Here is an 11,542-nt window from a genome sequence, read left to right as displayed (position 1 = left end):
TCTCCCCTAGCATTTTCCCAAAAAAATTTCACAACTTTCTTACCATCTTATTAATTTTTTTCTAACGTCAATTATTTTTTTATAAAGAAAATATCGACTATTTTTTTTATTTAAAAAAATTAGGTATTAGACATAAAAGAAATATAGTATTTCTGTTTGGGTTTTGATACATAGGAATCAAATTTTGTTTTAAATTTGGCCAAAGACCCAAACTTGATGGCTCACCCTCGAATTGGCTAAACTAGATTGAGTGCATTGAAGCTGTAACATCCTAAATATACATTTTCTTAGCAGCAACTTAGATAATAATGTAGGAGGTGAATGTTGGGTTTGATTTATTTCCACGCTTGCACATTATTATTGTTGGGTTTGACTTGTTTATTTCCACCCTTGAACATTATTATTGTTACTGTAACATCATTTTCTGTAAACACAGCTTAAAATTTTGGATATTAAGATGGAACTTTTCACCCCTTTCCCTTAGTCGTTAGTTGAACACAATCATCCTCTCTACTGTACTTTTTTTATAACCTTACTTTTCACCCCTTTCCCTTAGTCGTTAGTTGAACACAATCATCCTCTCTACTGTACTTTTTTTATAACCTTACTAATATCCCAAAAAATATATACTATGATCCAAATCTCGCTTATACTCCCACTGACAAATTTATCTCCGCACTTTGACGGAATCAATTTTTATGGTAATGCTACTGAAGTCTCTGTCACACATTTTAGCATCCTCCAATATCTTAATTCATTCTAATAAAACTAATAAAATAAAACAATATTTCATTAGATATCACCAAATATCATAAATATGAAAGGAGGAAAACAAACTAGTAGTATAGTACTTGTCATGTTTTATATCAACTCTCAATATTTTATATAGTCATACCATACAATACACATATGATATCAACCGAGGAAAATGAATTTGGCATTGGAACAACAATCACATAGATGTTGTGATACATTGGATTTAGGATGGGCATGCCTCTACTTGGATAGATCACAATTGGGGACGATGATATAGGATATTTTACTTTGGATAGGTGATAAAAGTCATTTAGTCGGGTACGACGTCTTAATTTTTGTTGTTTTTAATGAAACTTATTTGATCATTGTGAAAATTTGATAAACTTCTTTGAGGGTATATACGTGAATGAGGGTTGGTACTTAAGATCAAGAAGTGAGAGATGGCTAGGTTTTGGTGCATGCCTAATGAAAGTGATAAGGTTTTTAGGATTCTATGGGTTTTGTCCACAGTATAGGTTAAGTCGTTGGGGATATTTATATACAGTCCGTTTTCGTAGAATTTGAGTTTCAAGGAGTTTGTGGTCACTCACTCTTGAATCTAATCTAAAAGTGTAGAAAAAATTGATTTAAAAATTCATATAAAAATTTATATTATTTTAACTTATCCAAAATATGTTTTCTGAAAATAAAAAACAAGGGATATATATAATTATCGTTAAAAAAAGGTAATGGTGGTGTCAATAGAATCCTTGTAGTTGGACTCATTTCTACTTTTGGTAAGTTATAATAATATAAATATTTACATGGATTTTAAATCAGTTTTCTCCGCACCCTTAGTTTGGTTCACGGATCGGATTTAAGGAGAAATCACTTCCCAAGTCATTTTTCAAGGAATAGAAAATGGAAAATTCATTTCCTATGTTTGGTAATGTCGTGAAAATAATCATTAGATATCACTTTATTTTCAAAAAAAAACATATATTTCAAAAAGGTGTCAAAGTGTCGGGCAAGGATCTCATAGTAATTCACATCCCTTACAAAAAGGTCAAAATCTTATTGTTTCCCTATCATTTGGTTTTAAGAAAAGAAAAGAGGATAAACTACATAAAATGGGCCGTATAGTTTGAGGAGTTCTACAAGTATGATTGTCTGGAATAGTTGAATTTCTTTCACATCCTGTTTGGAACCTCCGCAGAATAAGGAATTCACTACTTCAGTTCAGTTGCAACTGAGTTTGGACTTGGAACGTTGCAATAGTAGCTCTGGAGACATTGGGTTCTGGAATTTTCACGTCTTTCGACTCAAGCCTATACCTGTAGCAAACCGAAATCTCGAGCACAAACACATCTGTGGTACCGTTACCGCCCGAGATTTTGTTGGCCACGTCATCAGCCACGTAAGCATCGAGCGTGGAGAGTTTGAAACTAACTAGTGTTTGGTTTGTGGTGGTTAGAAGCAAGGGACGCAACGAGGTTGCTGCGAGCAGCACACGTTCGTACTTTTCATCTAGCTCCGTAATGTGTTGGTAGACGGGACTGTAGTAGAAGAGCGAGGCCTGGAGGCTGTCACAGTAGATGTCCCACTTCTTGTTGGGGTTCATGGCTAGGAGGGTCAGGTTCCACATGGCGGTGAACTCGGAGGGGTATTGTTGCGTGGGGAGAACTCAGGGTCATACCCTCTTGGATGGGTCAAGATCAAGGTGAGGGCCAATGGGGCTAGAATGAAATAGGGGACCACGAAACACATGATGCAAAAGAAGTCAGGGTTGCCGTATGGGCTGATCATTAGAAGCGGCGGAAGCCGGGAGTAAGATGTTGGTGGCTGTTTGGACTCCGGTAGTTTTAGTCAGGGGCGACCCTGGGTTGATGCAAGTGGCTCCACCGTACAGAACCCCCGCTTCTTAAGGGCCCCAAAAAAAAAATTCTTTATATTATATATATATATATATATATTAATATTATATGAATTGTATATATAGTAGATCATCTAAATATTTGCACAACAGTGTGTTCAAGGTAGTTGCTAGGAGCGCAAATTTATTTGCCAAAAGTGCCAGAGTTCAATACTCACTGAGGTCATACATCCCCCAAACGTTCTTTAAAATAAAATAAAAAAGTTTTTCTCCTCCCAAAAAAGTACTTTCTTCATTCAAAACAAAACGAAAAAACTTCAGCTTCTTCTTTTTCTTAAACTCTGATTTTCTGGTAAGTAATCATCATTGTTCATCAATTTCTCTTTGGTTCTTTTTTCAATCCTTTGACAATTTCTGTCATTCTTTCAATTTTCAGGAATTTGAACACCAAGAAGAGAAAACCCTAATTCCTAAATTCATAAAGACCACTCAAAATCAAATAGTCATATTCAAATCTCAATTCAAATTCAGGTATGTATCTAAATTTCAATCTATTCTATATATTACATGACTTATTTTATTAAATTATTATCATGTTGATGATTGATTATATGAGAATATAGTTTGTAGAAATATTTATCTATTTCTTGCTGGGGTTTTCTTCCAGGTTATATGGTTTTGAAATTTTCTTTGTAATCTAAACATGACACCTACTAGAAAATACGTTTCTAGATATACAAAATGGCTTAGAAAAAGAAAAATTGAGGAATTGACTCAATCTCAAAGAGGAGCTCTTGATAGATTAAAATTGTTAAAATCATACTTGCGATCAACTATGTGGTAAGAAAGATTAAACGGACTAGCTTTGATTTCAATTGAAAGTGAATTTCTTGAAAAACTTGATTATGAACATTTGATTGATGATTTCTCTTCTAAAAATTCAAGAAGATCAATTTTCAAACATTAGTATTGTACTGGCTGTGTTTTTTTTCTTTTGGGGTAAAAGCTCTTGTAATAGTTCTAATTCTTCAAATAAGACAGCAAATACAATGTGAATGATTTTTGGATAATTAGGTATGTTTTTGTTGTTGCTTTTGTGTTTAATGCAATATAATCTAATTTGTTATTGACATTTGTGTGCAACTACTCTTTAATTTGTGATTGCCAATTTTTTTTTTCTATTAAACACAGATTGCTTATTGGAGGCAGCAAGGGACCTTATAAGGGGCACAAGGAGCTTATTTTTGTACCAAACATTTAACTTTATCAAATGGAAACATTTAAATTTTTATGAATTTGATTTCTAATTGTCATTACATATTTATTGATGGTGAATTTTAGTTATAAAAAAAAATTGTTTATGACATTAAGTTATGGCAAATTTTTATAGTATTTTCGTATTTGATTATGTGAGGCCCCATTTTAAGTTTCGCACATGGCCCTCAAAATCTCAGGTACGGCCCTGGTTTTAGTACTAGTAGTGCCAACCATGATTTTAGAGATGTTGGTGGCTTCTCGGACTTTGGCTCTGGCTCTGGCTTCCGGTAGTACTAAACATATTTTAACTCTACATAAGTCATATAATTGGGCACAACTTCTTTTCAAATCAAACAACTCTTGGTGAAAATGAGTTTGTCATTCGACTATAGACTAGTCACATATCTATTGTGAAAAAAGAATTAGGATGTTTTTTAAGAATAGAACCTGAATTTTGTTATAAAAATAAAAATATAAAACTTAGAACATTGTAGAACTTATAAACGATGTCTCAAAGAACGTTGTAGTAGACGCTCTACCAAACTGTCTTATTGATATTATGAAATGTTTTTAGGCCCCATAAATTTAGGATCTTATTTCGAACTCCTCATGAATTTTCAATTTATTTATGCCCTGCCTTAATCTTTTAAGGCGAGCCAATTTGTCGCTACCATCAAATTGAGGGTTATTTTCATTCTTTGGAGAATGACCCGGGCATAGCTGGGCCGGAGCCTCGAACACTACAAGCCATTGCTTCTCGATTCAAAATCATCAACCAACAATGCTCTCTTTGAAAGGCATGTCTGACTAAGGCCAATGCAAGTCTTGCAAGTGAGTCTAATCTGAGTGATGTGTTTAGTACCCATTTTATTCACGCTTTAAATTTGTTATTATAATTTTATTCAAGTCCTAACTCTTCTTAAATAGACTTCAAAAAATAGTGAAAACAAATCAAGTGGTAACAAGACAACCATTCAGGAAATAATGGCAACAAGGCAAGAGGGGACATGAACCATGTCAGATAATAATTCAAGGAAGAGATGAGGAGATAGAGGAGATGGGCACAGATGTAAGAAATAATTACTAGCAACCAAGAGGAGATGGCCACCAAGTCAGAAAATAATTCAAACCATGTGGGATAATGGCCTACAAGTTTTCACTTAAATTGAAATAAAATTAAGTTTGTCAAATTTTTAATTTTTTTAGATTAAAATGTTCAGAAAAGCAAATCATGAAGTTATAAACAAAAATTAGCTCAAGAAAAATTAACCACAAAAAAAAAAATAGAGTTAAACAATTTAATAAGGCTATGGACTCAAAGTTTTTGAGTCTGAAGGGTTGGGGGGAAAAACTATTTGAGTTCAAGAAATACATGAATAGTTGTATTTTGAACGGTGAAAATTTGGGTTTAGCCCTTTTAGTATTGGAGATGGCCTAAAACTGAATAAAGGGCTAAAAGCCCAGAGAGGAACTCAATTTCGTGTAAATGCAGCCTCTTGTATTGTAGCTTTATGAAAATAAAAGAACAGTGCTTCGAAAAGCCAAAATGATTTTCTTTTCCCTTTCATTCGGCAGTGAACTACACTTGAAAGGAATCAAGCATGGCTTTTAGAGTCTTCTGAGAAGCTTGCCATTGCTTGTCACTTGCACTTACCACAAATAATACAACAGTGTTTCCCTTGGCTGTTGCCTTTGCAAGATTGTGAGAACCTGTAAGAGCAAACGGGGTCTCCAGCGCATACTTGTAGTACTGCATACATAAACAACAGAGGAAAGCTTGCATGAAATTGCTACCAACAGAGAGAATTCATGTTCAGGTAAGGGTAGAAAAAGAGATAGCTTCTTAAGCATACACAAAAACAGATAAAATCAACATACTACAATGTGACGAGAAAAACATAGAGGAAAAATGAAAGTCTAAGACAATGACAAGCTGGATGGCCAAGAAAGATTGTACCGTCAGATCGCCGCGCTTTTCAACTGTCGTCTCAAGCAGCTCATCTGGATCATATGTGTTTCCTGTAACAAAAGGGCCAAGAGAAGCAATCACCTTCTCAGGGTTGCCAATATCTTCAATTGTTGCATTGGGTTTATTTGTCAGGCGTATCAAAGGTGAAGCCACAACCTGAAGTTTTCCCTGTTTTTCGTCTTCAAATTTTACCTCCACCCAGGGCTCTGCACACTTTGGCTGGCAGTAATTACCAGATAAAATGTTTGCCACACGCATCTGTTTCCAGGTTGCAGGAATAATGAACTGGTAAGGCTGCACATTTCCTGCAAAGAGCAGAGTTTCTAGCGTCATCAAAAGAGATAAAATTTCAACTAAGAAATGAGTTGATGTTATTAATTTTCTCTTGTAATTGTAGGCAAATTAGAATTTGATCCAGATAAATGCAAACAAGAGCATAGAACAATAACAAACCCAAAATCCTAAAATCTGCGCTGGAAATTTTGGAGGGTAAAAATGAAACTACAAACTCAGGAAACTACCCACGGAAAAGCAACTTTGTATGGACAAAACAAACGTCATTTGTACTCCAGCTTCAAGAAACTGCAGCTCTCTAAAGTGATCCTTTTTTTTGGAATTAATTGGAAAAAGGTATGTATATTCTATTAGTATATATGTATCTTGAAGCTCACAACCATCCTGATTTCAAACTAATTGTTCTCTGTAAAATGGCTAGCTAGCACAAAGAAAAACGATAAAGAACAATCATTTCAGCATTTCGATATTCCTCTGAGAGTCCTACCTCTTGTTTTCTGCTCAGATGCTAATGTACTTTTACCGTCTGTCATTTTCTAGAAAATTGAGGCATTCTTCTTAGTCTTCTAAAGTCCAGTCCTGAAACTCAACAGCTCTTCCTTCTCCTTTATTGCCGGCTCCTGAACACTCTCCTTACCACTTTTTCTTCATGGAGGCTAGAAGATTGATTGACCTGGTCAGTAGAGAAAGCTTTTCTTCACAGCTGAAATCTTCATGCTCAGGCTACAAGATTGCAGGTCACTCAATCCTCACCTCTCCTTACCACTATGTCATTGTCGACATCAATTTTTTCTATAAATAGACAAGTACCCCATCCAAAAGAACTAGCTATTTCTGCACAATCTGAATATTCTCAGTGTCCCTTTTATTGCAATTTCTAGTCAAGGCTCAGACTTGGCTTGTTCTTCAACTCAAATCAACCCTCAAGTTATGAAGCAGACATTCTCTTGTACCTTTCGGGATACCTTCTAATATTCTTCTCTTTTTCATCCAGAGTAAGTGTCACTTATCTAGTTTTCTCCCAGGTTAGATTGGATCCATTTAACTTCCTATGACCACAGTACGCTAAACTCCTCCTTCACTTTACATTTCAAACAGGATTATATATTTGAGAAATCAAACCGTGGCGATTCAGAAGAGCTGGACATTTTTGCTACTAAAGCAAAACATACCTCAAATGCGGTAGTGCAGATTCTAAGTGAAGCTTTAGCCTCCACTGAAGAAGTCTTAACAAAGAACTAGCTTCTCACACACACATACTCGATTTACTTACTGAAATACCATCACCTCAGTACAGAGAGGCCAGGATTGATTGACCTGAAAAGCTTTCTGATACTTTCCTATCGTTACTCAAACAAGGAGCAAAAAAGCTCCAAAGAATACAAGTAGATATACACCCACACAAACATGCTACACCTTCAAACAAAACCAAAACAAAATGTTTCTAATTCCTAGAAAATAAAATAAAAAATCACAAACCCCACTTCTGATACAGTCTCTTATTTGTATAAGATTCCTGGACACTCTTCAAAACCAAACATAGAAAATCTTCCTGTAATTGCATGATGCTCTCTCTGCTCCTCCGTAAAAACCAAGATTATGATTTTGGAATCTCTTTAATACCAGACTCCATGACGGTACAAAATGAAGCTCGAATGCTCTAGATTACGAACTAACCAACTGTAACGGCATATCCTATCCCAATCAAACAACTGACTCATCACATACTTACATTTCAGAAAGAAGATTTGTCCAGGTTCTTCTTCTTGAGAAGCCACATTTAGTCTTTCGGTGTAGAGAAGTAACGGAGCGCAGGCTGCCGGTTTTTCCACAATTAGCAGACTTATCTTTCATAATAATTCTGTCATTGATAGCTAAGCTAGTGATATAATAAATGGATCGTTTAGCAAGGAATTGCACGATTTGCTACATCATTTCCTAGTCCTAGACACCCTCAAGCCTACTTCCAAATTTAGTCAGAAACTTGTTAACTACTTTTTTCTTTTTCTTCTTGTTCATTATATATAATTAAGCAGCAATCAAAATGTAGGTTCAGTGGAGCAAAATTAAAGAAGACATGAGTGAATGATTAAAGAAAGAAAGAAAAATGAAGTAAAGTAAGTACCTGCACGAAGAGCGGGAGTGTCTTTAGCAGAGGCTTTGAAGAGAACGAAGGAAGGGTCAGAAGGTGAGGGTGGGAGGTAGGAGCCCACCACCGCCTCCTTAGCTTCTGCTGAAGGCACAGTAAGTGGCTCTTTCAATATTGACTCAACCAGAGCAAGAGGAAGCAGACCAAGTCCTCCTTTCAACAACAACTCTCTTCGTTTTTTACTCTGTGCCTGCTGCTGATAATTATGACGAGGCAATGGAGAAGGCGAGAGAAGTGGGGGCAGTTTTGAACGTGAAGAAGAAGTAGAATGGCTGTTTGAGGAGGAGGAGGAGATGAGAGATGAGGGTATTGGAGGAGGCAGAGGACCGGTAGCCATATTTTTTAAGAAGAGAAGGATTTGATTTGAAATTGAAAGGGTGGATACGGTATGGATAATAATATTGACTCAACCTGCCCCTGGCCCTCCCGCTCTTATCCAATATGGCAATATCCAGTCTTTGCTTTTTGCTTGGTTCACTCACTTCACAAACAATCTTAAGGCTGATAAAATGGCGCGTCCATCTATTCTACAAAAAGAACGAACAAATTTAATTTCCCTCCTTTTGGTAGTCTTCCTTGGGCTTTTGTTTTAACTGACGTGCATAACCAGCCTCAACTTTTTTCCTCGAAACCAAAAGGAAAGTTCAACAATTCTAACTCTTTGACCATTTACGCTACTAATGATAGTGAGGCCAAACTAATGCGAATTATTTAGACAACAAAAGGCCTTTAATTAAATTTCATTAATTTGTTAGTTGGCCAAAGCAGTGTGTGCCCGTGACATGTCTATTTGTACTCGAGTTCAAACCCTCTCTCCGTACATTAGAATAATTTAAAATATCCTTCTTTGTTAGAGAAATAGAAGTGTTACTAATTTAGTACACGTATAGTTAAATACAAATTTGAATTCAACAGCCACATGGTTTTCACATTTGTCAATTTTCTTTAACTTTTTTTTTTGGAATTTGACAAGTACCAAAAATTATATTTATTGTAAAAAGGAACTCCTCATCAGTTTACAAGATTGTTACAGCATAGCAATGATAGCATGGACGATGACGATGTCTCCATGTATATATTCTTTAATTAAAGCCAAGCATAAATACATCAACTACTCCCATGTCAATGTCATCCCAGCTTGTAATTTGTTACTCAGAGTAAAGCAAGCAACCCCACACAACCGAGGCCGACCCCGTCGAAATTGGAAAAGTCTTTCCGAACGGCAGCATCTTTACGTTTAGGAGGCGAGCAACGCCGAAACTTCCTGGTTTTGGACAATTGAAGCAAATTATAATGGCGGATATTTTTTCAGTGAAATTCAGCCTGAATTTCGCAGAAAGAAAACCCAGAAGAAATTTTTTAAAAGACAAAAGAGAGAGAGAGGAGGAGGAGGCTCTCACTGGCTGGTTGAGGGCAGTTCATTTGACTTGGAATTTTGGAAGAAAAACCAAAAACCCAAAACTAAAGCTTTAGCTAGAACACCAGATATAGGAGGAGTTCAGACTTATTTTTCAAAACAAATTCATTACCTCTTCTGTATGTCTTCTCTTCTGGCTTTGAGTTTATTCACTACAATTCAGGTACTGCTTCCTTAATTTTAGCTCTTCATTGCTTTGTTCCAATTTTAATTTAGAATTTGATGTTATGTTATTTTAATTTATCAGCTTGTAGTTTGTTTACAAATACCCTACTGTCATGGATCTAAAATCGCATTTCTTTTCATAGATTTAAGCATTTGTTCTGATGCATGCCATGTTCATCTTTTGATTACTTTGCAGATTGTGTGTGACCCTCATGGTTTCTCAACAAGGACAAATTAATTGTCATGCTTGAATCTGATTGTTAAGTTTGGAACTTTGTGCTGGAAGCCCAAGTTTTTGTTTTCTTTTTCGTTTTTGCTTTTGCTTTTCGGGACAAACTATGTTGTCTGCATTGACCACTAAAGTTCGACTGGTTAGATGTCCCAAATGTCGGCAGCTTCTTCCAGAGTTGCCAGATTTTCAGGTCTACATGTGTGGTGGATGTGGTGCCACTCTCAAAGCCAGAGGTAATCAAATCATCCTCTCTTTAATCTAGCTATCTACTTCATTTGTTGTTTAATTCATTTCAGCATAGAGATTTTCTGGATATTAAAACATCTTTCTGTGGGATTAGGCTGATTATAACCCTCAATGTCTTCATACTTCGTAAATATATTTGTCATCACTTTCTCAAATGATTATAGATTAAAGACTTAATTTGTGTTCCTTCTCCTGGCCCTAGCATCATGAAACACCCTTGTATTGTATTCCGTTCCAACCAAATTACACAGAAACCGTAAGTAGGATTTACAGCCCTGATGTCTCCAACTTCCAACCTCTTAGCTTGCCTAAACGGCTGCATGATCCAACGCTCTCTAATTGTGATGAGAGCAAAGCAAAGTCCCCCCACTTCCTCATCATGTAGACTCCTACGAAATTCCACGTCAATGGAAAGGAAAGAGAATCAACACACATACTAGCCGTGGAATTATTGTGTGATCATCAGAATTTAATAGCTGATAAGTCTTTCCAACTTTAGCAACCTCTAAAGAAGTTTTCTCAAGGATGAAGATAGCCCCAGGTCCTTTCTTGGGGTTATGGTCTACTGGGGTAATTGGAATACCCTCAAGTTCAATTGTGTTACCCCCTTCGTTTCCATTACTCTGTTTCTCAATCATAGCTCTCTTGTTGATGCCCGCTGGCTACAAAGCCTCTGTATCTTCTGCTCTGTCATATACTGCCCTCTTCTTTCGCTTCTTTCCCTTCACTGCATATGGCCTCAACCATTTCCGTAGCTTGCAGTCACCATTTTTTATCCTCAACAGCAACCTCAATCTCTGCAAGCCTTGGCATGCATTGAGTCCTCAACAATCTCAATCTCTCCAGACGTCACAACTCTGGCGCTCTTTTCACTACAGTTCAGGTTTTTTATTCACCTCTAAATTTATTCCCATTTTACTCCAACAGCAAGGACATGAGCCTGTCTCTTTTCTATTATTGGAACATCCTTGACTAATCTAGCCAACCAATACTGGTTCTTGAGGGATCTGAATTGGAAAGGTTCTCGTAAATTACATTAGCCCCTCAGAATTGAATTACTCTTTCCTTTAGTTATTTATGTAGCTTCAGCCCAATTTGGCTACTCTTCTTTGGATCGAATACACGTAGAGGTAGAGCATACTATTTGAAGTCTGATCTCAACTGTTCAGTGGCCTGCCTTGAAAGTCTACTACGTAGGATTGATG

The 11,542-nt window shown here is 36.4% G+C and overlaps 2 protein-coding genes across 7 annotated transcripts in view; one reads left to right on the top strand and one right to left on the bottom strand.

Annotated features, from left to right (window-relative positions):
• Nucleotides 5,189-8,750, bottom strand: LOC18779569 (psbP domain-containing protein 6, chloroplastic). Its single transcript, XM_007211712.2, has 3 exons — nt 8,254-8,750; nt 5,823-6,139; nt 5,189-5,615 (listed from the first exon to the last, which is right to left on the bottom strand). The coding sequence occupies exons 1-3, from the start codon at nt 8,612-8,614 to the stop codon at nt 5,445-5,447; spliced, it is 849 nt and encodes a 282-aa protein (XP_007211774.1). The 5' UTR covers nt 8,615-8,750; the 3' UTR covers nt 5,189-5,444.
• LOC109948964 overlaps nt 9,374-11,542 on the top strand; it is a 4,021-nt gene continuing 1,852 nt past the window's right edge. For all 6 annotated transcript variants that reach the window (XM_020563039.1, XM_020563036.1, XM_020563037.1 and 3 more), the window contains exons 1-2: nt 9,374-9,857; nt 10,056-10,324. In XM_020563039.1, the coding sequence (XP_020418628.1) occupies nt 10,198-10,324 (127 nt within the window). In that variant the 5' untranslated portion in view covers nt 9,374-9,857; nt 10,056-10,197. The remainder of the gene's footprint in view (nt 9,858-10,055; nt 10,325-11,542) is intronic.

The sequence above is a fragment of the Prunus persica genome, chromosome G4, assembly GCF_000346465.2.
Source record: "Prunus persica cultivar Lovell chromosome G4, Prunus_persica_NCBIv2, whole genome shotgun sequence".
In the NCBI taxonomy this organism is placed as follows: domain Eukaryota; kingdom Viridiplantae; phylum Streptophyta; class Magnoliopsida; order Rosales; family Rosaceae; genus Prunus; species Prunus persica.
Note: the sequence above shows the minus strand (reverse complement) of the source record. Positions and strands in the feature narration are given on the sequence as shown.

Coding starts and splice junctions, on each gene's coding strand:
- LOC18779569 (XM_007211712.2), bottom strand. CDS start 8,614: ATGGCTACCGGTCCTCTGCCTCCTCCAATACCCTCATCTCTCATCTCC. Junction 6,140..8,253: donor CACTCCCGCTCTTCGTGCAG/GTACTTACTTTA, acceptor TGCTCTTTGCAG/GAAATGTGCAGCCTTACCAG. Junction 5,616..5,822: donor AAAAGCGCGGCGATCTGACG/GTACAATCTTTC, acceptor TTATGTATGCAG/TACTACAAGTATGCGCTGGA.